The sequence below is a fragment of the Littorina saxatilis genome, linkage group LG7, assembly GCF_037325665.1.
Source record: "Littorina saxatilis isolate snail1 linkage group LG7, US_GU_Lsax_2.0, whole genome shotgun sequence".
Lineage (NCBI taxonomy): Eukaryota > Metazoa > Mollusca > Gastropoda > Littorinimorpha > Littorinidae > Littorina > Littorina saxatilis.
Window position 1 is genome coordinate 813950 of NC_090251.1, and position 27582 is coordinate 841531.

General features: G+C 46.7%; 2 protein-coding genes across 2 annotated transcripts in view; one reads left to right on the top strand and one right to left on the bottom strand.

Annotated features, from left to right (window-relative positions):
• LOC138971917 (uncharacterized) overlaps window positions 1-8936 on the bottom strand; it is a 13753-nt gene extending 4817 nt beyond the window's left edge. The window contains exons 1-6 of the mRNA XM_070344763.1: window positions 8890-8936; window positions 8346-8479; window positions 6947-7077; window positions 6182-6340; window positions 4746-5015; window positions 2123-2191 (exon numbers count right to left, since the gene is read on the bottom strand). Of these exons, the coding sequence (XP_070200864.1) occupies window positions 2123-2191; window positions 4746-5015; window positions 6182-6340; window positions 6947-7077; window positions 8346-8479; window positions 8890-8936 (810 nt within the window). The remainder of the gene's footprint in view (window positions 1-2122; window positions 2192-4745; window positions 5016-6181; window positions 6341-6946; window positions 7078-8345; window positions 8480-8889) is intronic.
• Window positions 1-27582, top strand: part of LOC138970423 (uncharacterized) — a 152723-nt gene that overhangs the window by 103052 nt on the left and 22089 nt on the right. The window contains exons 4-5 of the mRNA XM_070342875.1: window positions 9293-9801; window positions 24551-24604. Of these exons, the coding sequence (XP_070198976.1) occupies window positions 9293-9801; window positions 24551-24604 (563 nt within the window). The remainder of the gene's footprint in view (window positions 1-9292; window positions 9802-24550; window positions 24605-27582) is intronic.

Below are 27582 nucleotides of genomic sequence, written 5' to 3' on the forward strand. Positions count from 1 at the left end.
TTACAATGAGAGACAGAAAGACAGAGGGGAGAGTTACAATGAGAGACAGAGAGACAGAGGGGAGAGTTACAATGAGAGACAGAGAGACAGAGGGGAGAGTTACAATGAGAGACAGAGAGACAGAGGGGAGAGTTACAATGAGAGACAGAGAGACAGAGGGGAGAGTTACAATGAGAGACCGAGGGGAGAGTTACAATGAGAGACAGAGAGACAGAGGGGAGAGTTACAATGAGAGACCGAGAGACGGAGGGGAGAGTTACAATGAGAGACAGAGAGACAGAGGGGAGAGTTACAATGAGAGACCGAGAGACAGAGCGGAGAGTTACAATGAGAGACAGAGAGACAGAGGGGAGAGTTACAATGAGAGACAGAGGGAAGAGTTACAATGAGAGACAGAGGGGAGAATTACAATGAGAGACAGAGGGGAGAGTTACAATGAGAGACAGAGGGGAGAGTTACAATGAGAGACAGAGAAACAAAGGGGAGAGTTACAATGAGAGACAGAGAGACAGAGGGGAGAGTTACAATGAGAGACATAGGGGAGAGTTACAATGAGAGACAGAGAGACAGAGGGGAGAGTTACAATGAGAGACCGAGGGGAGAGTTACAATGAGAGACAGAGAGACAGAGGGGAGAGTTACGTAGAGGTTACATGCCGAGTCTCAGTGATTATTAAAAATAATGGTCGAAGTTAGCGGATCATGAAAAATGCGAGCTTCAGCGAGCTTTTTCATGACCGCGAACTGAGACCATTATTTTTAATAATCACTGAGACGAGGTGTGTAACCTCTTTATTCCCCCTTTCTTCAGTTATTCAAAGAAAACAGGAGTTTTTGTGCGAAAGTTTGATCGAATCCGAATCACTCAACCAGTCAACCTGCGCAGGCGATCGATTAATGCGCGGTTGTATAGTTCCGTGCAAATCATTCCATTCTGTTAACACTTCTTGTCAGTTTCCCTGTTTTAGACTAAAATCAAGTACACAGATGTGCTTTTATTCTGCTGTGGCGGTAAAGGCAGATATTGTGTGTTCTGTTTATGTTTTAGTATCGCTTTAAGATAATGTTCTTTCGTCAAATGGGACTAGCAGACGAACTTTTGCACCCGTGTTCCAACGTTAATTACTGTATGAAGTTCAGTTTTCTGGGGAAAATAGTGTATGAAACCGCTTTATGTTGTTTAAATTGATGAGGTGTGTGCATTTGGTTGCGTGTGATCTGTTTATAAAATGAAATATTGTTGAAAACTGACCGTCGGATTGCAGTCAGTGTTGTCGAAGAAACTGCGTTAAAAGAAGGGGAACTACTCTTGTCGGCTAGAGTATGAGTTACTTGCCTTGGGAATTTGCTTGTGATGAACGGGTTGTGCACGGCAGATCTAGATTCAGAAAACAACAACACTCATGGATTTTATATGGAGATTCATGTGTTCAGGCCTGTAGTTGTTAATTTAAACGCGGTATGTTTGTATTGTTTGCTCCAGAGATGTATACTTCGTACGTATAGAGCGTTCGGAACTTTTCAGTCGCAAAAGTAGTACCAAAACAGAACAGCTTCTCAACCCATTGCACTATCGAGGATTCAGGCTGTTGCTGGCTCGTTATTTGTTTGGTTGCTGGGTCATTATCGAAAAATAACTAGCTCTACAAGTTTACAGAGGTAAAGAAGCAGAGGGGGGAATAAAATGAGAGACCGAGAGACGGAGGGGAGAGTTACAATGAGAGACAGAGAGACAGAGGGGAGAGTTACAATGAGAGACCGAGAGACAGAGCGGAGAGTTACAATGAGAGACAGAGAGACAGAGGGGAGAGTTACAATGAGAGACAGAGGGAAGAGTTACAACGAGAGACAGAGGGGAGAATTACAATGAGAGACAGAGGGGAGAATTACAATGAGAGACAGAGGGGAGAGTTACAATGAGAGACAGAGAAACAGAGGGGAGAGTTAAAATGAGAGACCGAGAGACAGAGGGGAGAGTTACAATGAGAGACATAGGGGAGAGTTACAATGAGAGACAGAGAAACAGAGGGGAGAGTTACAATGAGAGACAGAGAGACAGAGGGGAGAGTTACAATGAGAGACAGAGAAACAGAGGGGAGAATTACAATGAGAGACAGAGAGACAGAGGGGAGTGTTACAATGAGAGACAGAGAAACAGAGGGGAGAGTTAAAATGAGAGACCGAGAGACAGAGGGGAGAGTTACAATGAGAGACAGAGAGACAGAGGGGAGAGTTACAATGAGAGACAGAGAAACAGAGGGGAGAGTTACAATGAGAGACAGAGAGACAGAGGGGAGAGTTACAATAAGAGACAGAGGGAAGAGTTACAATGAGAGACAGAGGGGAGAGTTACTATGAGAAACAGAGAGACAGAAGGGAGAGTTACAATGAGAGACAGAGAGACAGAGGGGAGAGTTACAATGGGAGACAGAGAGACAGAGGGGAGAGTTACAATGAGAGACAGAGGGGAGAGTTACAATGAGAGACAGAGAGACAGAGGGGAGAGTTACAATGAGAGACAGAGAAACAGAGGGGAAAGTTACAATGAGAGACAGAGAGACAGAGGGGAGAGTTACAATGAGAGACAGAGGGAAGAGTTACAATGAGAGACAGAGAGACAGAGGGGAGAGTTACAATAAGAGACAGAGGGAAGAGTTGCAATGAGAGACAGAGGGGAGAGTTACAATGAGAGACAGAGAGACAGAGGGGAGAGTTACAATGAGAGACAGAGAGACAGAGGGGAGAGTTACAATGAGAGACAGAGAGACAGAGGGGAGAGTTACAATGAGAGACAGAGAAACAGAGGGGAGAATTACAATGAGAGACAGAGAAACAGAGGGGAGAGTTACAATGAGAGACAGAGAGACAGAGGGGAGAGTTACAATAAGAGACAGAGGGAAGAGTTACAATGAGAGACAGAGGGGAGAGTTACAATGAGAGACAGAGAGACAGAGGGGAGAGTTACAATGAGAGACAGAGGGGAGAGTTATAACGAGAGACCGAGGGGAGAGTTACAATGAGAGACAGAGAGACAGAGGGAAGAGTTACAATGAGAGACAGAGGGGAGAGTTACAACGAGAGACAGAGAGACAGAGGGGAGAGTTACAATGAGAGACAGAGGGGAGAGTTACAATGAGAGACAGAGAAACAGAGGGGAGAGTTACAATGAGAGACAGAGAGACAGAGGGGAGAATTACAATGAGAGACAGAGAGACAGAGGGGAGAGTTACAATGAGAGACAGAGAGACAGAGGGGAGAGTTACAATGAGAGACAGAGAGACAGAGGGGAGAATTACAATGAGAGACAGAAAGACAGAGGGGAGAGTTACAATGAGAGAAAGAGGGGAGAGTTACAATGAGAGACAGAGAAACAGAGGGGAGAGTTACAATAAGAGACAGAGGGAAGAGTTACAATGAGAGACAGAGGGGAGAGTTACAATGAGAGAGAGAGAGACAGAGGGGAGAGTTACAATGAGAGACAGAGAGACAGAGGGGAGAGTTACAATGAGAGACAGAGAGACAGAGGGGAGAGTTACAATGAGAGACCGAGGGGAGAGTTACAATGAGAGACAGAGAGACAGAGGGGAGAGTTACAATGAGAGACCGAGAGACGGAGGGGAGAGTTACAATGAGAGACAGAGAGACAGAGGGGAGAGTTACAATGAGAGACCGAGAGACAGAGCGGAGAGTTACAATGAGAGACAGAGAGACAGAGGGGAGAGTTACAATGAGAGACAGAGGGAAGAGTTACAATGAGAGACAGAGGGGAGAATTACAATGAGAGACAGAGGGGAGAGTTACAATGAGAGACAGAGGGGAGAGTTATAACGAGAGACAGAGAAACAAAGGGGAGAGTTACAATGAGAGACAGAGGGGAGAGTTACAATGAGAGACATAGGGGAGAGTTACAATGAGAGACAGAGAGACAGAGGGGAGAGTTACAATGAGAGACCGAGGGGAGAGTTACAATGAGAGACCGAGAGACAGAGCGGAGAGTTACAATGAGAGACAGAGAGACGGAGGGGAGAGTTACAATGAGAGACAGAGAGACAGAGGGGAGAGTTACAATGAGAGACCGAGAGACAGAGCGGAGAGTTACAATGAGAGACAGAGAGACAGAGGGGAGAGTTACAATGAGAGACAGAGGGAAGAGTTACAACGAGAGACAGAGGGGAGAATTACAATGAGAGACAGAGGGGAGAGTTACAATGAGAGACAGAGGGGAGAGTTACAATGAGAGACAGAGAGACAGAGGGGAGAGTTACATTGAGAGACATAGGGGAGAGTTACAATGAGAGACAGAGAGACAGAGGGGAGAGTTACAATGAGAGACAGAGAGACAGAGGGGAGTGTTACAATGAGAGACAGAGAAACAGAGGGGAGAGTTAAAATGAGAGACCGAGAGACAGAGGGGAGAGTTACAATGAGAGACAGAGAAACAGAGGGGAGAGTTACAATGAGAGACAGAGAAACAGAGGGGAGAGTTACAATGAGAGACAGAGAGACAGAGGGGAGAGTTACAATAAGAGACAGAGGGAAGAGTTACAATGAGAGACAGAGGGGAGAGTTACTATGAGAAACAGAGAGACAGAAGGGAGAGTTACAATGAGAGACAGAGAGACAGAGGGGAGAGTTACAATGGGAGACAGAGAGACAGAGGGGAGAGTTACAATGAGCGACAGAGGGGAGAGTTACAATGAGAGACAGAGAGACAGAGGGGAGAGTTACAATGAGAGACAGAGAAACAGAGGGGAGTGTTACAATGAGAGACAGAGAGACAGAGGGGAGAGTTACAATGAGAGACAGAGAAACAGAGGGGAGAGTTACAATGAGAGACAGAGAGACAGAGGGGAGAGTTACAATGAGAGACAGAGAGACAGAGGGGAGAGTTACAATGAGAGACAGAGAAACAGAGGGGAGAGTTACAATGAGAGACCTAGAGATAGAGGGGAGAGTTACAACCAGAGACAGAGAGACAGAGGGGAGAGTTACAACGAGAGACAGAGAGACAGAGGGGAGAGTTACAATAAGAGACAGAGGGGAGAGTTACAATAAGAGACAGAGGGGAGAGTTACAACGAGAGACAGAGAGACAGAGGGGAGAGTTACAATAAGAGACAGAGGGGAGAGTTACAATAAGAGACAGAGGGGAGAGTTACAACGAGAGACAGAGAGACAGAGGGGAGAGTTACAATAAGAGACAGAGGGAAGAGTTACAATGAGAGACAGAGGGGAGAGTTACAATGAGAGACAGGGAGACAGAGGGGAGAGTTACAATGAGAGACAGAGAGACAGAGGGGAGAGTTATAACGAGAGACCGAGGGGAGAGTTACAATGAGAGACAGAGAGACAGAGGGGAGAGTTACAGTGAGAGACAGAGGGGAGAGTTACAACGAGAGACAGAGAGACAGAGGGGAGAGTTACAATGAGAGACAGAGGGGAGAGTTACAATGAGAGACAGAGAGACAGAAGGGATAGTTACAACGAGAGACAGAGAGACAGATGGGAGAGTTACAATGAGAGACAGAGAGACAGAGGGGAGAGTTACAATGAGAGACAGAGAGACAGAGGGGAGAGTTACAATGAGAGACAGAGAGACAGAGGGGAGAGTTACAATGAGAGACAGAGGGAAGAGTTACAATGAGAGACCGAGAGACAGAGGGGAGAGTTACAATAAGAGACAGAGGGAAGAGTTACAATGAGAGACAGAGGGGAGAGTTACAATGAGAGACAGAGAGACAGAGGGGAGAGTTACAATGAGAGACAGAGGGGAGAGTTACAATGAGAGACAGAGAGACAGAGGGAAGAGTTACAATGAGAGACAGAGGGGAGAGTTACAATGAGAGACAGAGAGACAGAGGGGAGAGTTACAATGAGAGACAGAGAGACAGAGGGGAGAGTTACAATGAGAAACAGAGGGGAGAGTTACAATGAGAGACAGAGAGACAGAGGGGAGAGTTACAATGAGAAACAGAGGGGAGAGTTACAATGAGAGACAGAGAGACAGAAGGGAGAGTTACAATGAGAGACAGAGAGACAGAGGGGAGAGTTACAATGAGAAACAGAGGGGAGAGTTACAATGAGAGACAGAGAGACAGAGGGGAGAGTTACAATGAGAAACAGAGGGGAGAGTTACAATGAGAGACAGAGAGACAGAGGGGAGAGTTACAATGAGAGACAGAGGGGAGAGTTACTATGAGAGACAGAGGGAAGAGTTACAATGAGAGACCGAGAGACAGAGGGGAGAGTTACAATGAGAGACAGAGAGACAGAGGGGAGAGTTACAACGAGAGACAGAGAGACAGAGGGGAGAGTTACAACGAGAGACAGAGAGACAGAGGGGAGAGTTACAACGAGAGACAGAGAGACAGAGGGGAGAGTTACTATGAGAGACAGAGGGAAGAGTTACAATGAGAGACCGAGAGACAGTGGGGAGAGTTACAATGAGAGACAGAGAGACAGAGGGGAGAGTTACAACGAGAGACAGAGAGACAGAGGGGAGTGTTACAATGAGAGACAGAGAGACAGAGGGGAGAGTTACAATAAGAGACAGAGGGAAGAGTTACAATGAGAGACAGAGGGGAGAGTTACAATGAAAGGCAGAGATACAGAGGGGAGAGTTACAACGAGAGACAGGGAGACAGAGGGGAGAGTTACAATGAGAGACAGAGAGACAGAGGGGAGAGTTACAATAAGAGACAGAGGGAAGAGTTGCAATGAGAGACAGAGGGGAGAGTTACTATGAGAAACAGAGAGACAGAAGGGAGAGTTACAATGAGAGACAGAGAGACAGAGGGGAGGGTTACAATGAGAGACAGAGAGACAGAGGGGAGAGTTACAACGAGAGACAGAGGGGAGAGTTACAATGAGAGACAGAGAGACAGAGGGGAGAGTTACAATGAGAGACAGAGAAACAGAGGGGAGTGTTACAATGAGAGACAGAGAGACAGAGGGGAGAGTTACAATGAGAGACAGAGAGACAGAGGGGAGAGTTACAATGAGAGACAGAGAGACAGAGGGGAGAGTTACAATGAGAGACAGAGAAACAAAGGGGAGAGTTACAATGAGAGACAGAGAAACTGAGGGGAGGGTTACAATGAGAGACAGAGAGACAGAGGGGAGAGTTACAATGAGAGACAGAGAGACAGAGGGGAGAGTTACAATAAGAGACAGAGGGAAGAGTTACAATGAGAGACAGAGGGGAGAGTTACAATGAAAGACAGAGATACAGAGGGGAGAGTTACAATGAGAGACAGAGAGACAGAGGGGAGAGTTATAACGAGAGACCGAGGGGAGAGTTACAATGAGAGACAGAGAGACAGAGGGGAGAATTACAATGAGAGACAGAAAGACAGAGGGGAGAGTTACAATGAGAGACAGAAAGACGGAGGGGAGAGTTACAATGAGAGACAGAGAGACAAAGGGGAGAGTTACAATGAGAGACAGAGAAACAGAGGGGAGAGTTACAATGAGAGACCTATAGACAGAGGGGAGAGTTACAATGAGAGACAGAGAGACAGAGAGGAGAGTTACAATAAGAGACAGAGGGAAGAGTTACAATGAGAGACAGAGGGGAGAGTTACAATGAGAGACAGAGAGACAGAGGGGAGGGTTACAATGAGAGATAGAGAGACAGAGGTGAGAGTTACAACGAGAGACAGGGAGACAGAGGGGAGAGTTACAATGAGAGACAGAGAGACAGAGCGGAGGGTTACAATGAGAGACAGAGAGACAGAGGGGAGGGTTACAATGAGAGACAGAGAGACAGAGGGGAGAGTTACAATGAGAGACAGAGAGACAGAGGGGAGGGTTACAATGAGAGACAGAGAGACAGAGGGGAGAGTTACAACGAGAGACAGGGAGACAGAGGGGAGAGTTACAATGAGAGACAGAGAAACAGAGGGGAGAGTTACAATGAGAGACAGAGGGAAGAGTTACAATGAGAGACAGAGAAACAGAGGGGAGAGTTACAATGAGAGACAGAGGGAAGAGTTACAATGAGAGACAGAGAGGAGAGTTACAATGAGAGACAGAGAGACAGAGGGGAGAGTTACAATGAGAGACCGAGAGACAGAGCGGAGAGTTACAATGAGAGACAGAGAGACAGAGGGGAGAGTTACAATGAGAGACAGAGAGACAGAGGGGAGAGTTACAACGAGAGACAAAGGGGAGAGTTACAATGAGAGACAGAGAGACAGAGGGGAGAGTTACAATGAGAGACAGAGGGGAGAGTTACAATGAGAGACAGAGGGGAGAGTTACAATGAGAGATCTATAGATAGAGGGGAGAGTTACAATAAGAGACAGAGGGGAGAGTAGTTACAATGAGAGACCGAGGGGAGAGTTACAATGAGAGACAAAGGGGAGAGATACAATGAGAGACCTAGAGACAGAGGGGAGAGTTACAATGAGAGACCTAGAGATAGAGGGGAGAGTTACAATAAGAGACCGAGAGACAAAGGGGAGAGTTATAATGAGAGACCTAGCGATAGAGGGGAGAGTTACAACGAGAGACAGAGAGGAGAGTTACAATGAGAGACCGAGAGACAGAGGGGAGAGTTACAATGAGAGACAAAGGGGAGAGTTACAATGAGAGACAGAGTGGAGAGTTACAATGAGAGACAGAGAGACAGAGGGGAGAGTTACAATGAGAGACCGAGTTGAGAGTTACAATAAGAGAAAAAGCGGAGAGCTACAATGAGAGACAGAGAGACAGAGGGGAGAGTTACAACGAGAGACAGAGGGGAGAGTTACAATGAGAGACCGAGGGGAGAGTTACAATGAGAGACAGAGGGGAGAGTTACAATGAGAGACTCTACTGACTTCTCCCCTGTAACTCTACTGACCTCTCCCCTGTAACTCTACTGACCTCTCCCCTGTAACTCTACTGACCTCTCCCCGGTAACTCTACTGACTTCTCCCGGTACATCTACTGACATCTCCTTTGTAACTCTACTTACGTCTCCCCTGTAACTCTACTGACATCTCCCCTGTAACTCTACTGACCTCTCCCTGTAACTCTACTGACCTCTCCCCGGTAACTCTACTGACCTCTCCCCTGTAACTCTACTGAACTCTCCCCTGTAACTCTACTTACCTCTCCCCGGTAACTCTACTGACCTCTCCCCTGTAACTCTACTTACCTCTCCCCGGTAACTACTGACCTCTCCCCTGTAACTCTACTTACCTCTCCCCGGTAACTCTACTGACCGCTCCCCTGTAACTCTACTGACCTCTCCCCGGTAACTCTACTAAACTCTCACCGGTAACTCTACTTACCCCTCGGTGGTTGCAGGCACGCTGGAGAGCTCGGAAGAGATGATGGACAGCCTGAAGCGTCATCTGCACGAGAACTACCCACTGCACATTACTGACGTGGACATGGACAACCACCTCGTTCTCGACATGATCTCACAATCTCGCATCCTGTGGTCCACAAGCCACGCCCACAATCCTAACGCCACGCGCACCAACTCCTCTGGCCCCGCCCCTCTCCGGTCAAAGGCTGGATACGTCGTCATGTCAACAACGACAGCGCGTAGTGTGATATCAGTGCGACGACGACGACGACGAAGTGGACTAAGGGAGGTAGAGGGGGCGGGGACGGGGGAGACGGAGGTGATTGTGGTGTACCGAGAGGAGTCGCTGTCGCAGGAGCGCAGGGGAGACAACCACACGGCCACACTTCCGGTTGGCAGCCACCAAGGGCATGGCGGGAAGGGTCACGAGGAGCACGACTTGGAGGCGATTGCGCATGCGCTGCACCTGACCAGCATCACGCTGATGGGCATCCTGGTCGTGGAGGTAACTGCCTGTCGTCTGCCTCCCGCTCCCTGCTCTGTCTTTCTCTGCCTCTCTCTGTTTTTCTCTGCCTCTCTCTGCCTCTCTCGGTCTCTCTCTGTCTCTCTCTGCCTCTCTCTGTCTCTCTCTGTCTTTCTCTGCCTCTCTCGGTCTCTCCGCCTCTCCGTCTTCCGTCTCAGCTGTCTCTCTGTCTTTCGTGTGTCTCTCTCTGTACTCTCTCTGTCTCTCTGTCTTTCGTCTGTCTCTCTCTGTCTTTCGTTTGTCTCTCTCTGTACTCTCTCTGTCTCTCTGTCTTTCGTCTGTCTCTCTCTGTCTCTATGTCTTTCGTTTGTCTCTCTCTGTACTTTCTCTGTCTTTCGTCTGTCTCATTGTACTCTCTCAGTCTCTCTGTCTTTCGTCTGTCTGTTTCTGTCTCTGTACTCTCTGTCTTTCGTTTGTCTCTCTTTCTCTCTGCATTTCGTCTCTCTCTCTCTCTCTGTACTCTCTCTGTCTTTCGTCTGTCACCCTTTGTACTTTCTTTGTCTTTTCTCTGTCTCTCTTTGTACTTTCTTTGTCTTTTCTCTGTCTCTCTTTGTACTTTCTCTGTCTCTCTTTGTACTTTCTCTGTCTCTCTTTGTACTTTCTCTGTCTCTCTTTGTACTTTCTCTGTCTCTCTTTGTACTTTCTCTGTCTCTCTTTGTACTTTCTCTGTCTCTCTTTGTACTTTCTCTGTCTCCCTTTGTACTTTCTCTGTCTCTCTTTGTACTTTCTCTGTCTCACTGTCTTTCGTCTGCCTCTCTTTGTACTTTCTCTGTCTCCCTTTGTACTTTCTCTGTCTCTCTTTGTACTTTCTCTGTCTCTCTTTGTACTTTCTCTGTCTCCCTTTGTACTTTCTCTGTCTCCCTTTGTACTTTCTCTGTCTCTCTTTGTACTTTCTCTGTCTCCCTTTGTACTTTCTCTGTCTCTCTTTGTTCTTTCGTCTGTCTCTCTTTGTACTTTCTCTGTCTCCCTTTGTATTTTCTCTGTCTCTCTTTGTACTTTCTCTGTCTCTCTTTGTACTTTCTCTGTCTCTCTTTGTACTTTCTCTGTCTCCCTTTGTACTTTCTCTGTCTCTCTCTGTCTCTCTCTGTCTCTCTCTGTCTCCCTTTGTACTTTCTCTGTCTCTCTTTGTACTTTCTCTGTCTCCCTTTGTATTTTCTCTGTCTCTCTTTGTACTTTCTCTGTCTCTCTTTGTACTTTCTCTGTCTCTCTTTGTACTTTCTCTGTCTCCCTTTGTACTTTCTCTGTCTCTCTTTGTACTTTCTCTGTCTCCCTTTGTACTTTCTCTGTCTCTCTTTGTACTTTCTCTGTCTCTCTCTGTCTCTCTTTGTACTTTCTCTGTCTCTCTTTGTACTTTCTCTGTCTCTCTTTGTACTTTCTCTGTCTCTCTGTGTACTTTCTCTGTCTCTCTCCCTTTGTACTTTCTCTGTCTCTGTACTTTCTCTGTCTCTCTTTGTACTTTCTCTGTCTCTCTTTGTACTTTCTCTGTCTCTCTTTGTACTTTCTCTGTCTCCCTTTGTTTTTCTCTTTCTCTCTTTGTACTCTCTCTGTCTCTCTTTGTACTTTCTCTGTCTCACTGTCTTTCGTCTGCCTCTCTTTGTACTCTCTCTGTCTCTCTTTGTACTTTCTCTGTCTCTCTTTGTACTTTCTCTGTCTCTCTTTGTACTTTCTCTGTCTCTCTTTGTACTTTCTCTGTCTCTCTTTGTACTTTCTCTGTCTCCCTTTGTACTTTCTCTGTCTCTCTTTGTACTTTCTCTGTCTCCCTTTGTACTTTCTCTGTCTCTCTTTGTACTTTCTCTGTCTCTCTTTGTACTTTCTCTGTCTCTCTTTGTACTTTCTCTGTCTCTCTTTGTACTTTCTCTGTCTCCCTTTGTACTCTCTCTGTCTCTCTTTGTACTTTCTCTGTCTCTCTTTGTACTTTCTCTGTCTCTCTTTGTACTTTCTCTGTCTCTCTTTGTACTTTCTCTGTCTCCCTTTGTACTTTCTCTGTCTCTCTTTGTACTTTCTCTGTCTCTCTTTGTACTTTCTCTGTCTCTCTTTGTACTTTCTCTGTCTCTCTTTGTACTTTCTCTGTCTCCCTTTGTACTTTCTCTGTCTCCCTTTGTACTTTCTCTGTCTCCCTTTGTACTTTCTCTGTCTCTCTTTGTACTTTCTCTGTCTCTCTTTGTACTTTCTCTGTCTCTCTTTGTACTTTCTCTGTCTCTCTTTGTACTTTCTCTGTCTCCCTTTGTACTTTCTCTGTCTCTCTTTGTACTTTCTCTGTCTCTCTTTGTACTTTCTCTGTCTCTCTTTGTACTTTCTCTGTCTCACAATCTTTCGACTTTCTCTCTTTGTAGTTTCTCTGTACCTGTACTTTCTCTGTCTCTCTTTGTACTTTCTCCGTCTCTCTTTGTACTTTCTCTGTCTCTCTTTGTACTTTCTCTGTCTCTCTTTGTACTTTCTCTGTCTCCCTTTGTACTTTCTCTTTCTTGTACTTTCTCTGTCTCTGTACTTTCTCTGTCTCTCTTTGTTGTTCTCTTTCTCTCTTTGTACTCTCTCTGTCTCTCTTTGTACTTTCTCTGTCTCTGTCTTTCGTCTGTCTCTCTTTGTACTTTCTCTGTCTCTCTTTGTACTTTCTCTGTCTCTCTTTGTACTTTCTCTGTCTCTCTTTGTACTTTCTCTGTCTCTCTTTGTACTTTCTCTGTCTCTCTTTGTACTTTCTCTGTCTCCCTTTGTTTTTCTCTGTCTCTCTTTGTACTTTGTCTCTCTGTCTTTTGTCTGTCTCTCTGTCTTTCGTCTGTCTCTCTTTGTAATTTCTCTGTCTCTCTGTGTAGTTTCTCTGTCTCTCTTTGTACTTTCTCTGTCTCTGTTTTTCGTCTGTCTCTTTTAGTACTTTCTCTTTCTCCCTGTCTTACGTCTGTCTCTCTTTGTACTTTCTCTCTCTGTCTTTCGTCTGTCGACCACTCTTTGTCGTAACCTTGTTATATCTCTCTCTCTGTCTCTGTCTTTCCTCTGTCGACCACTGTTTGTTGTAACCTTGTTATATATCTCTCTCTCTCTGTCTTTCGTCTGTCGACCACTCTTTGTCGTAACCTTGTTATATATCTCTCTCTCTGTCTTTCGTCTGTCGACCACTCTTTGTCGTAACCTTGTTATATATCTCTCTCTTTCTGTCTTTCGTCTGTCGACCACTCTTTATCGTAACCTTGTTATATCTCTCTCTCTCTCTCTGTCTTTCGTCTGGCGACCACTCTTTGTCGTAACCTTGTTATATATCTCTCTCTCTCTGTCTTTCGTCTGTCGACCACTTTTTTTCGTAACCTTGTTATATCTCTCTCTCTGTCTTTCGTCTGTCGACCACTCTTTTTCGTAACCTTGTTATATCTCTCTCGCTGTCTTTCGTCTGTCGACCACTCTTTGTTGTAACCTTTTAATATATATCTCTCTCTCTGTCTTTCGTCTGTCGACCACTCTTTGTCGTAACCTTGTTATATATCTCTCTCTCTTTGTCTTTCGTCTGTCGACCACTCTTTGTCGTAACCTTGTTATATCTCTCTCTGTCTTTCGTCTGTCGAGCACTCTTTGTTGTAACCTTTTTATATATATATCTCTCTCTCTCTGTCTTTCGTCTGTCGACCACTCTTTGTCGTAACCTTGTTATATTTTTCTCTCTGTCTGTCTTTCGTCTGTCGACCACTCTTTGTCGTAACCTTGTTATATCTCTCTCTCTGTCTTTCGTCTGTCGACCACTCTTTGTCGTAACCTTGTTATATCTCTCTCTGTCTCTGTTTTTCCTCTGTCGACCACTGTTTGTTGTAACCTTGTTATATCTCTCTCTCTGTCTTTCGTCTGTCGACCACTCTTTGTCGTAACCTTGTTATATCTCTCTCTCTGTCTTTCGTCTGTCGACCACTCTTTGTCGTAACCTTTTTATATCTCTCTCTCTGTCTTTCGTCTGTCGACCACTCTTTGTCGTAACCTTGTTATATCTCTCTCTCTGTCTGTCTTTCGTCTGTCGACCACTCTTTGTCGTAACCTTGTTATATCTCTCTCTCTGTCTTTCGTCTGTCGACCACTCTTTGTCGTAACCTTGTTATATCTCTCTCTCTGTCTGTCTTTCGTCTGTCGACCACTCTTTGTTGTAACCTTGTTATATCTCTCTCTCTGTCTTTCGTCTGTCGACCACTCTTTGTCGTAACCTTTTTATATCTCTCTTTCTGTTTTTCGTCTGTCGACCACTCTTTGTCGTAACCTTGTTATATCTCTCTCTCTGTCTGTCTTCCGTCTGTCGACCACTGTTTGTTGTAACCTTGTTATATCTCTCTCTATCTGTCTTTCGTCTGTCGACCACTCTTTGTCGTAACCTTGTTATATCTCTCTCTCTGTCTGTCTTTCGTCTGTCGACCACTCTTTGTTGTAACCTTGTTATATCTCTCTCTCTGTCTTTCGTCTGTCGACCACTCTTTGTCGTAACCTTGTTATATCTCTCTCTCTGTCTTTCGTCTGTCGACCACTCTTTGTCGTAACCTTGTTATATCTCTCTCTCTGTCTGTCTTTCGTCTGTCGACCACTCTTTGTCGTAACCTTGTTATATCTCTTTCTCTGTATTACTCTGGTTGTGGATTTCAGTTACTGCTTTCTTCCTCTCCCTTTGCTCTGTGTCTGTCTCTGTTTCTGTCTCTGTCTCTGTCTTTTTGTCGGTTGTCTAAGATCTGCCTTTTTTTGTGCTAACCCTTTTCTGTCTCTGTCTGTCTCTGAGTCTGGCTGTATGTGAAGGTCAGTTGCCCGCTCTCCCCGTGCCCTCTCAGAGCTTGATGTCCCCGTGCCCTCTCACAGCTTGATGTCCCCGTGCCCTCTCACAGCTTGATGTCCCCGTGCCCTCTCAGAGCTTGATGTCCCCGTGCCCTCTCAGAGGTTGATGTCCCCGTGCCCTCTCAAAGGTTGATGTCCCCGTGCCCTCTCACAGCTTGATCTCCCCGTGCCCTCTCAGAGCTTGATGTCCCCGTGCCCTCTCACAGCTTGATCTACCCGTGCCCTCTCAGAGCTTGATCTTCACGTGCCCTCTCAGAGCTTGATCTCCCCGTGCCCTCTCAGAGGTTGATCTCCCCGTGCCCTCTCAGAGGTTGATCTCCCCGTGCCCTCTCACAGCTTGATCTGCCCGTGCCCTCTCACAGCTTGATCTCCCCGTGCCCTCTCAGAGCTTGATCTTCACGTTCCCTCTCAGAGCTTGATCTCCCCGTGCCCTCTCAGAGGTTGATCTCCCCGTGCCCTCTCAGAGCTTGATGTCTACGTGCCCTCTCACAGCTTGATCTCCCCGTGCCCTCTCAGAGCTTGATCTCCACGTGCCCTCTCACAGCTTGATGTCCCCGTGCCCTCTCACAGCTTGATGTCCCCGTGCCCTCTCAGAGCTTGATGTCCCCGTGCCCTCTCAGAGGTTGATCTCCCCGTGCCCTCTCAGAGGTTGATCTCCCCGTGCCCTCTCAGAGGTTGATCTCCCCGTGCCCTCTCACAGCTTGATGTCCCCGTGCCCTCTCACAGCTTGATGTCCCCGTGCCCTCTCAGAGGTTGATGTCCCCGTGCCCTCTCACAGCTTGATGTCCCCGTGCCCTCTCAGAGCTTGATCTCCCCGTGCCCTCTCAAAGGTTGATGTCCCCGTGCCCTCTCAAAGGTTGATCTCCCCGTGCTCTCTCAGAGGTTGATGTCCCCGTGCCCTCTCAGAGCTTGATCTCCCCGTGCCCTCTCACAGCTTGATGTCCCCGTGCCCTCTCAGATCTTGATGTCCCCGTGCCCTCTCAGAGGTTGATCTCCCCGTGCCCTCTCAGAACTTGATGTCCCCGTGGCCTCTCAGAGCTTGATCTCCCCGTGCCCTCTCACAGCTTGATGTCCCCGTGCCCTCTCACAGCTTGATCTCCCCGTGCCCTCTCACAGCTTGATCTCCCCGTGCCCTCTCAGAGCTTGATGTCCCCGTGCCCTCTCACAGCTTGATGTCCGTGCCCTCTCAGAGGTTGATCTCCCCGTGTCCTCTCACAGCTTGATCTCCCCGTGCCCTCTCACAGCTTGATCTCCCCGTGCCCTCTCAGAGCTTGATGTCCCCGTGCCCTCTCACAGCTTGATGTCCCCGTGCCCTCTCACAGCTTGATGTCCCCGTGCCCTCTCAGAGGTTGATGTCCCCGTGCCCTCTCACAGCTTGATCTGCCCGTGCCCTCTCAGAGGTTTATGTCCCCGTGCCCTCTCAGAGCTTGATCTCCCCGTGCCCTCTCACAGCTTGATCTGCCCGTGTCCTCTCAGAGGTTGATCTCCCCGTGCCCTCTCAGAGGTTGATGTCCCCGTGCCCTCTCAGAGCTTGATCTCCCCGTGCCCTCTCAGAGGTTGATCTCCCCGTGTCCTCTCACAGCTTGATCTCCACGTGCCCTCTCAGAGCTTGATGTCCCCGTGCCCTCTCACAGCTTGATCTCCCCGTGCCCTCTCACAGCTTGATGTCCCCGTGCCCTCTCACAGCTTGATCTCCCCGTGCCCTCTCAGAGGTTGATGTCCCCGTGCCCTCTCAGAGGTTGATCTCCCCGTGCCCTCTCAAAGGTTGATCTCCCCGTGCCCTCTCAAAGGTTGATCTCCCCGTGCCCTCTCACAGCTTGATGTCCCCGTGCCCTCTCACAGCTTGATCTCCCCGTGCCCTCTCACAGCTTGATGTCCCCGTGCCCTCTCACAGCTTGATGTCCCCGTGCCCTCTCACAGCTTGATGTCCCCGTGCCCTCTCAGAGGTAGAAACATGACGATGACCGTGACATCAAGCTTTGAGAGAAACGTAGGAAGACCATTAACAAACCACCCCACTGTACAGCTGTCAGCAGGGTCTCCATTACAGGGACCACTGACCTCCCCTCTCATCCCTCTCCTGTCCAAGAGGTCGGAAAAACCTTCCTTACAAGCCAAGCGCCGCCAGTCAATAGTAGTTAGCGTCCTTTCAACCCAGCACCCATCTACATTTTCCAGCCGTGGATCGTGGCACGCTTGTTCCTGGGCCGATGTTAGAGCCTGTAGTATTACTGCGCCCCTCTGGATCACGGTGGGCCCAAACACTTCTTCCGGAATGTGGAATTGATTTTACAGTTTGGGCTGCACGCCACATGACAGCTCGCAGTCAGGATTGATGGAGGTTAGGGGCGGAGGGTGGGGAGGGGGGACTGTTGGCTAATTGCAGAATCATTGCTAAGGCAATATTTGCACCGCTACTCTTGGCGTGAAAACAACTCGTGGTGTGACCCCCCCTCCCCCCCTTCTATACATCAGCTACATGGCTCTGTGTGGTGTTGGGCTGTCCTAGCCTCTCAATGCATTGACTTGACAGAGAACTGTTTCCACAGTGAGGCCATTGATTTAGACAGTGTTATGTTCAACACTCCGTTTTGAGTAGTTTAACTCTGTGTGTGTGTGTGTGTGTGTGTGTGTGTGTGTGTGTGTACGTGTGTGTGTGTGTGTGTGCGTGCGTGTGTGTGTGTGTGTGTGCGTGCGTGTGTGTGTGTGCGTGTGTGTGTGTGTGTGTGTTTGTGTGCGTGTGTCTGTGTGTGTGTGTGTGTGTGTGTGTGTTTCAGTAAGCCATAAAAAACATTCTGCTTAGACACACACCAAAACTCAACATCCTAGCTGTTACCTGTGCATAGTGTTACCTGTGCATAGTGTTACCTGTGCAAAGTGTTACCTGTGCATAGTGTTACCTGTGCATAGTGTTACCGGTGCATAGTGTTACCTGTGCAAAGTGTTACCTGTGCATAGTGTTACCTGTGCATAGTGTTACCTGTGCATAGTGTTACCTGTGCATAGTGTTACCTGTGCATAGTGTTACCTGTGCATAGTGTTACCTGTGCATAGTGTTACCTGTGCATAGTGTTACCGGTGCATAGTGTTACCGGTGCATAGTGTTACCGGTGCATAGTGTTACATGTGCACAGTTGATTTTTTCTTGTGAATTGGATTTACACAGTAAGATGTGGATATCACACACACACACACACACACACACACACACACACACACACACACACACACACACACACACAAACAGATAGACAGACATCAAAGGGTCATGTGCAGGTCAGCCTCTCTCTCTCTCTCAGACACAGACAGACAGATAACTAGAGAGAGAGAGAGAGAGAGAGAGAGAGGGGGGGGGTATAATTGGGTGACCTAATAAAGCACGAGATGACTGTCAGCGACCTGTCAACCCGCGCAGAAAGAGTGTGGAGGAGAAACAAGGAACCGTTGTCAGATTTCTGGGACCAATCGCTGCAACCTTTACGACACACCTTCAACAAAGCCACGTAATTGCAATATTGTGACGATCAAAAGACGCCGAGCTTGTACGGCAAAGGGAAAATGATCGATTTGAGATCTTAATAGAATCATTTCTGCTGCTTCTGGCTTTGTGTATTTTGTGGTGTGTTGTTGCGTTGCTAGGGGTTGGGGGAGGGGAGGGAGAGTCCTGCGCCGGTATTATGATGGCGCCATGTTAGTCTTACGGCTTACCGGTATAGAGATGGCGCCATGTTAGTCTTACCGGTATAGTGATGGCGTCATATTAGTCTTACCGGTATTGAGATGGCGCCATGTTAGTCTTACCGGTATTGAGATGGCTCCATATTAGTCTTACCGGTATTGTGATGGCGCCATGTTAGTCTTACGGCTTACCGGTATAGAGGTGGCGCCATGTTAGTCTTACCGTTATAGTGATGGCGCCATATTAGTCTTACCGGTATTGATATAGCGCCATGTTAGTCTTACCGGTATTGAGATGGCGCCATATTAGTCTTACCGGTATTGTGATGGCGCCATGTTAGTCTTACGGCTTACCGGTATTGAGATGGCGTCATGTTAGTATTACGGCTTACCGGTATTGTGATGGCGCCATGTTAGTCTTACGGCTTACCGGTATTGAGATGGCGTCATGTTAGTCTTACGGCTTACCGGTATTGAGATGGCGCCATGTTAGTCTTACGGCTTACCGGTATTGAGATCGCGCCATGTTAGTCTTACGGCTTACCGGTTTTGTGATGGCGCCATATATTAGTCTTACGGCTTACCGGTGTTGAGATGGCGCCATATTAGTCTTACCGGTATTGAGATGGCGCCATGTTAGTCTTACCGGTAGTGTGATGGCGCCATATTAGTCTTACCGGTAGTGTGATGGCGCCATATTAGTCTTACCGGTATAGAGATGGCGCCATGTTAGTCTTTCTGGTATTGTGATGGCGCCATGTTAGTCTTACCGGTATAGAGATGGCGCCATGTTAGTCTTACCGGTATTGTGATGGCTCCATGTTAGTCTTACCGGTATTGTGATGTCATGTTAGTCTTGCCGGTATTGTGATGGCGCCATGTTAGTCTTACCGGTATTGTGATGGCGCCATGTTAGTCTTACTGCTTACCGGTATTGAGATGGTGCCATATTAGTCTTACGGCTTACCGGTATTGTGATGGCGCCATGTTAGTCTTACCAGTGTAGAGATGGCGCCATGTTAGTCTTATCGGTATAGAGATGGCGCCATTTTAGTCTTACCGGTATTGTGATGTCATGTTAGTCTTGCCGGTATTGTGATGGCGCCATGTTAGTCTTACCTTCTTCTTCTTCTTCTTCGGCGTTCCATGTTAGTCTTACCGGTATTGTGATGGCGCCATGTTAGTCTTACGGATTACCGGTATTGAGATGGCGTCATGTTAGTCTTACTGGTGTTGAGATGATGTCATGTTAGATTTACCGGTATTGTGATGGCGCCATGTTAGTCGTACGGTTTACCGGTATTGAGATGGCGCCATGTTAGTCTTACGGCTTACCCTTATAGAGATGGCGCCATGTTAGTCTTACTGCTTACCGGTATAGAGATGGCGCCATGTTAGTTTAACGGCTTACCGGTATTGTGATGGTGCCATGTTAGTTTAACGGCTTACCGGTATTGTCCGGGCCGGGCTGTGCACGGGACGACACACGAGTAGAGACCGACGTGAACATGACTACGGCACAATATTGATTGTTTTATTTCTAAAGGACTTGTGCTGCATTCCCTTTTCTACCTGCTTCTTTTCGCTTTGCGCGAATTGCTACAGCGATCGTATAAAGATGGAAAACTCTCTGTCTATTTCTAAATCTCACTCACCTTCTCTGTCTGTCTATCTCTAAATCTCACTCACCTTCTCTGTCTGTCTATCTCTAAATCTCACTCACCTTCTCTGTCTGTCTCTAAATCTCACTCACCTTCTCTGTCTGTCTATCTCTAAATCTCACTCACCTTCTCTGTCTGTCTATCTCTAAATCTCAGTCACCTTCTCTGTCTTTATCTCTTTGTGTCTCTCCAACCCGCATAATGATCTCTGTTCTGGAACAGTGGACCACTTGAGTTAAGAGTGGGGGTCGGACACCGAACAATTCCCAGGTCAGAGTAAAACCAGAACAGTGGACCACTTGAGTTAAGAGTGGGGGTCGGACACCGAACAATTCCCAGGTCAGAGTAAAACCAGAACAGTGGACCACTTGAGTTAAGAGTGGGGGTCGGACACCGAACAATTCCCAGGTCAGAGTAAAACCAGAACAGTGGACCACTTGAGTTAAGAGTGGGGGTCGGACACCGAACAATTCCCAGGTCAGAGTAAAACCAGAACAGTGGACCACTTGAGTTAAGAGTGGGGGTCGGACACCGAACAATTCCCAGGTCAGAGTAATCAATGGACTGTCTAACAATGAGGTCTTCCCCAGCTGACGCCCTCATTCTGACGACGGGGTTGTACTGCATGAACCGTCAGCGTACGCCAAGGCCCAGGATGGTTTGTGTCGGCCATCCATTATCTTGAAAATATTGACAATCCCAAGTTGAGCTGGATAATCCCCCAATTTCTTGACATTTCCCGCGTTAGGAAGGAGGAGTGGTGTTCATACGTGTATCACGTCATAGTCTGATGACGTCTGTGCGAGTCATCGTTTACGTATTTATTAATCGTCATCTTTTTGTGTATATTAGCGTCGTCGCTAAGTGTATATTATTACGCATCATCCTTTAAAACATGCTTTTAACTCAAAATTTAATAGCGTAGTGTAACCGAGTGCCAGATTACTTTACCCTTTCTCACCGAGCTCAAACACTCAAGCAACTGACACAAGTTATATTACCAGGTTCTTTTATTCCATACGATGAAATGGGGAATGTGTGGGATAACGGGGGTTTACTTTCCAATACAAAACTTTCAATGTATTACTATAGGACTAAACAACTCCAAAAAACAACGCTCTCAATCCTTCACTCCAAAGCTATATTCTAAATTCTCCCTCTAAACTACACTCTAAAAACACGCTAAATCCTTCCTCCAAACTACACTCTAAAACTCTACTCTAAATCCTCACTCTCCACTTTAATCCAAAAAAACACAATGAGACTCTAATCTAAAACAAACAAAATCTAAAAAAACAATTCTTAAAAAAACCAAATCTATAAAAACTCTGACAAAACCTGACCAAAATCCCTCCACTAAAGCTAACTGCACTTCACTAACGAAACCTAGTCTACGAAAACAAATCTACGCCCCACTAAAAAAAAACACATCTAAAAAGACTGAACTAAAACCCCATCTAAGAAGACCCAGCTAAAAACCCCGTCGCACACTCCGCCATCCTGCAAATCACAGAATGCACGCTGTAAGCATACGTAAACAACTCAACAATTTCAACTACCACAAACTAACTCTTTGAGCAACAAAACACATCATTCCTACCAAATAACATGCCTACAATACCGTTCTCTCAAACACTCAAACGGTTTTCTAAAGCATTCAATAAACAAAAGTTTTTCTCAAATATTCAACTCACAAAACAATCTTCATAAACATTCAAATAAATCCTCCCCCAAGCAGCATACTCTTCTTCTCACTGCTTACCCATTTACAGAAAAAAATTGTATTAACCTACCAGCAAAAGAATTCCTCACATCCCAAAGGATTTCAGCCTGTGACCAAACATGTCACAACAAGGCGTCCAGAAAACACACGCACAAAATATACGTTGTCTTCACTCCGAAATTCCAAGCAGAAAGAAAGTCTCAGTGGGCCCCAGGCCCAACATCCCGCGTGCCTGCGTCACAAGGTTAACACACGTTCGACTCGAGGGGTGTCGAGTACCTTTATTTTCTCAACTTGGTGTTTAACATCACCTTCAACTATTCAAAATTACATCGCGGCGGAGAGAAAAAGAGAGATGGAATAAAGTCACCCGTCAATTGTTTCTTGTTCACACAAACATTACGCACAAATTTACTCCAGAGGCTTGTACCAAAAAACAATCGTTTTACCTATGCAAATTTAAGAATCTGCTCTTCCGCGAGACCATTCCAACAAAGACAAAACACAGTCTCGGAAACCTCAGTGGATCCCCGACAGTACAGAGGTACCACGAGTTCACAAGTTCAAACGGATGCACAAAAGTGCATGTGTACCGTAACTGTCGTTCCCAAGCTTACAGTAGCAATAGGGCCCGATATTTAGTCGAGACAAGTATAATGCCGACGAGTCGAAGACGAGTCAAGTATAATGCCGACGAGTACACTACATTGGGGTGTGCACGTTAAAGATCCCACGATTGACAAAAGGGTCTTTCCTGGCAAAATTGTATAGGCATAGATAAAAATGTCCACCAAAATACCCGTGTGACTTGGAATAATAGGCCGTGAAAAATAGGATATGCGCCGAAATGGCTGCGATCTGCTGCCCGATGTGAATGCGTGATGTATTGTATAAAAAAAAAATCCATCTCTCATGGCATAGATAAATCCCTGCGCCTTGAATATGTGCGCGATATAATTGCATAAAATAAAAATTTAAAAAAATTAAAAAATAAATCCCTGCGCTTAGAACTGACAACTGTACCCACAGAATACGCGCGATATAAGCCTCATATTGATTGATTGATATTGATTGATTATACTTGTTGGAGTCTAAATATCGGACCCTATTGCTACGATGAAAACACAATAGCGTTTATATAGCTATTCTGACATTAAATTCTGTGTTAAAAGCATGTATTTGTCAGCAACAAGTACCAGAATGGTCCATGTCGTTGATTGCAGACGACGGTTCCCTTTCCGCATGAATCCACGGAAATAACCGAACATGGAAAAACCCACAAAACATTTCCACGGACATGTATTACGGAGAAAACTCGAGATAACCGGATGTTAAGCATTACGTCAATATGCTAGGAATCATATGACGTCATGACGTATCATGCTTTCCTACGTAGATTGTATGTTCGAAAGTCTGACTTCACAGACATCGTCATTCCGACAAGAGGAGGAAATGCCCCCGTTTGTCCGGCGCCTGGCCCAAGTCGACCGCAACGCCTTTCAAGAAGAAATCGACCACATAACTGCTGACCTTTATGTTGTGTCGACACTGGTACAGTGCCATGCCAGACTGACTCTTCTAACTAAACAGCAGGCAGTGTTACAAAATGCCATAACAAAAACCGCGAACTGTCATTTCCTGACTTAGCATCTGAGTCAGACGCGTCAACAACGATGCATTATTCTGTTTTCTTCTCAAGAAAATCGCGGAGTTCGACTACCACCTACCCCCTCCCTCCCCCATTGAAATGAACCGTGTGTATTTAATTAATACAAATGTCTTACGTCTCTCTCTCTCTCTCTCTCTCTCTCTCTCTCTCTCTCTCTCTCTCTCTCTCTCTCTCTCTCTTTCTCTCTCTCGATACAAACACACACACACACACACACACACACACATACACACACACACACACACACACACACACACACACACACACTCTCTCTCTCTCTCTCTCTCTCTCTCTCTCTCTCTCTCTCTCTCCTGTCTAAGGAGCTTGGCACTCTGGGTGGTATGTGAAGATGTACGTGGCCCAAGATAACGTCGTAATACTGTGTGTGTTTTAGGTGGCCCAAGATAACGTCGTAGTACTGTGTGTGTTGTAGGTGGCCCAAGATAACGTCGTAGTACTGTGTGTGTTGTAGGTGGCCCAAGATAACGTCGTAGTACTGTGTGTGATGTACGTGGCCCAAGATAACGTCGTAGTACTGTGTGTGATGTACGTGGCCCAAGATAACGTCGTAGTACTGTGTGTGATGTACGTGGCCCAAGATAACGTCGTAGTACTGTGTGTGATGTACGTGGCCCAAGATAACGTCGTAGTACTGTGTGTGATGTACGTGGCCCAAGATAACGTCGTAGTACTGTGTGTGATGTACGTGGCCCAAGATAACGTCGTAGTACTGTGTGTGATGTACGTGGCCCAAGATAACGTCGTAGTACTGTGTGTGTTGTACGTGGCCCAAGATAACGTCGTAGTACTGTGTGTGATGTACGTGGCCCAAGATAACGTCGTAGTACTGTGTGAGATGTACGTGGCCCAAGATAACGTCGTAGTACTGTGTGTGATGTACGTGGCCCAAGATAACGTCGTAGTACTGTGTGTGATGTACGTGGCCCAAGATAACGTCGTAGTACTGTGTGTGATGTACGTGGCCCAAGATAACGTCGTAGTACTGTGTGTGATGCACGTGGCCCAAGATAACGTCGTAGTACTGTGTGTGTTGTACGTGGCCCAAGATAACGTCGTAGTACTGTGTGTGATGTACGTGGCCCAAGATAACGTCGTAGTACTGTGTGTGATGTACGTGGCCCAAGATAACGTCGTAGTACTGTGTGTGATGTACGTGGCCCAAGATAACGTCGTAGCGCTGTCTGTGTGCAGACACTGCTCAAGGCGTTTTGTGCGGGACTCCCCTTCTTCAAACGGAAGCTGGAGGTAAGTCGCCTTGTGTTCTTACTCTTGTATCATAATGTGTGTTTGTGTGAGTACGTACGTGCGGGCGTGCGGGCGTGTGTGTGTGTGTGTGTGTGTGTGTGTGTGTGTGTGTGTGTGTGTGTGTGTGTGTTTGTATCGAGAAATTCCAGAACAAATACCGGACAGATCCTTAAATCTGTAAAAAATACTTTGCAGTTCTTCCAGATGAAACGCTAACATGTTGTTATTTGTCTTCTTCATTTTTTCGATTTGGCGACGTCATATCCGGCTTTTTCTTAATTGCAAAGGTTTAGGCGGCACTGTTATGCCCTCATGTTTTAAAGAAATTGATTGAAACTTGGTCAAGCATTCTTTTAAACACTCTGGACTATGGGATTGCATATACGCCTGTAAGCTCAAATTATATTAATTAGTTTGCTCATTAAAGTTGTCAGTAAAATCGAATTTTCACAAACAGATTTGAAATTGATTTCATTGTATTCCTCCTCATTTTCCGCGTCTACAAATGTGTAGATATAATATGTGAACTCTGAAGATGTGCTTATCATTAAAGGAAACCGGTTTCTGCAAATTAGGTCTTATGGGCGGGGATATAGCTCAGTTGGTAGCGCGCTGGATTTGTATTCAGTTGGCCGCTGTCAGCGTGAGTTTGATCCCAGGTTCGGCGGAAATTTATTTCAGAGTCAAATTTGTGTGCAGACTCTCTTCGGTGTCCGAACTCCCCCCCGTGTACACTACATTGGGTGTGCACGTAAAAGATCCCACGATTGACAAAAGGGTCTTTCCTGGCAAAAATTGCTTAGGCACAGTTAATAATTGTCTACCTATACCCGTGTGACTTGGAATAATAGGCCGTGAAAGGTAAATATGCGCCGAAATGGCTGCAATTACTGGCCGTATAAAATTTCATCTCACACGGCATCACTGCAGAGCGCCTAGAACTGTACCCACGGAATATGCGCGATATAAGCCTCATTGATTGATTGATTGATTGATGTTGACATGCTTTTATTGTCATGTCCACAGATTGACTAAAATGTGTTCACATCGCTTGACGCGGCTTTTCTTCCTTGTCCATTGCATTTCTTTATCGTCCCATTGCTAGCAAGTTCGGGTCGTTTCATCTTTATCGTCCCATTGCTAGCAAGTTCTGGTCGTTTCATTTTTATCGTCCCATTGCTAGCAAGTTCTGGTCGTTTTATCTTTATCGTCCCATTGCTAGCAAGTTCTGGTCGTTTCATCTTTATCGTCCCATTGCTAGCAAGTTCTGGTCGTTTCATTTTTATCGTCCCATTGCTAGCAAGTTCTGGTCGTTTCATCTAAGTGGAACATTAGCGGCATAATCAGTCGCGCTACACACGTGTACGTGTGCGTGTTTACGTGTACTCAGCCACCTGCAGAGAGAGAGAGACAATGATTTATAGGTCATTGGCCCCTGGGGGGTAATACTTATATACAGTGACAACTTTTCGTAAAACTTACAGCTAGGAGAAACATTTCAAATCAGACGTATCTCAATCTAATTTAACAAAAAACTACTTGTTGAAACGGAATTATTCATTAGCATAGGGAACAACTTACAAATACTATGTTAGTGAAACGATGCATCCATAGCAATCACATTTCCAACAAAATCGTCTCTAATTTGCAGCGCATAAAACAGGTATGCTCCAAGCTTACGACAGTGGCTTTCATATTTGCATTTAAACAATCCAATATAATGCATGGAGAGAGAGAGAGAGAGAGAGAGAGAGAGAGAGAGAGAGAGAGAGAGAGAGAGAGAGAGAGAGAGAGAGAGAGAGAGCAGGGAAGGTTGGGTGGAGTGCAGGGGCGGGGGGGGGGGGGTGGCGGTAGGTGTTGGGGTGTGTGAATTATCTCATCTAGCAGAAGATGGACTTGTGCAGGCAATACGATCTGTCGCCTGGATGAGGTCCCTGTTAGCTCAGTGGATTCTGTTTTATTCAAAGCTCTAGTCGCCTGGACGGATGCGTGGTGATTGGATTGAATGTTGAGAGAGTCCGATAACCGCCAGCAAATAGTGCGGCCATTGCAGGCAGTGTCGGATATCTGTCTGGCGGGGGGTGCTCGGCACGGCGCAGATTGGCGTGAGTGGCTTTATGGCTCTTCCATCGATCGCCGCAACACCCTCCTGTCGCTGGAGATGGAAGAGTGATGCGCCCCTGGAACCATCATTCCTCCGGAAGTAGATCGACTGGACAATTAGGAGGCGAGCTCTCCTGCACACAGATACCCCATCTTGCCATACCCCAACTCCCCCCCCCACCCCCACCTCTCTGAGGTCGCCATACCGACACAACCCATCATTCCTCCTTCCAGTCTTCTGCCTGTCATCCATTGCGAGGCTCCATTGTTGTCCACGTGTTTGTTGTCCAGGCAGTGCCGTCAGTACATCTTGTATGTGTCTGTCTTTCTTGTCTTGTCCACGTGTTTGTTGTCCAGGCAGTGCCGTCAGTACATCTTGTATGTGTCTGTCTTTCTTGTCTTGTTCGCAATCATGGCTGTTCCGCTGCCTGGTGTCGCCTTGTCGCCTTCTCCCTTGTTGCATCCCGCTGTCAGCTTTGTCTTGTACTTCAACCTCCCAAAGTTCTCTCCCTTCCCAGCCGTTGTCTAGTTGTATGCCGTGTTCTGACAGAGAGGCGACACTCAGTCCTTTGGTTGTCGGTGTAACGGTCTGTCCTGATCTACGTCACGTTGACACGCGGTCTGTCCTGATCTACGTCACGATGACACGCGGTCTGTCCTGATCTACGTCACGTTGACACGCGGTCTGTCCTGATCTACGTCACGTTGACACGCGGTCTGTCATGATCTACGTCACGTTGACACGCGGTCTGTCCTGATCTACGTCACGTTGACACGCGGTCTGTCCTGATCTACGTCACGTTGACACGCGGTCTGTCCTGATCTACGTCACGTTGACACGCGGTCTGTCCTGATCTACGTCACGATGACACGCG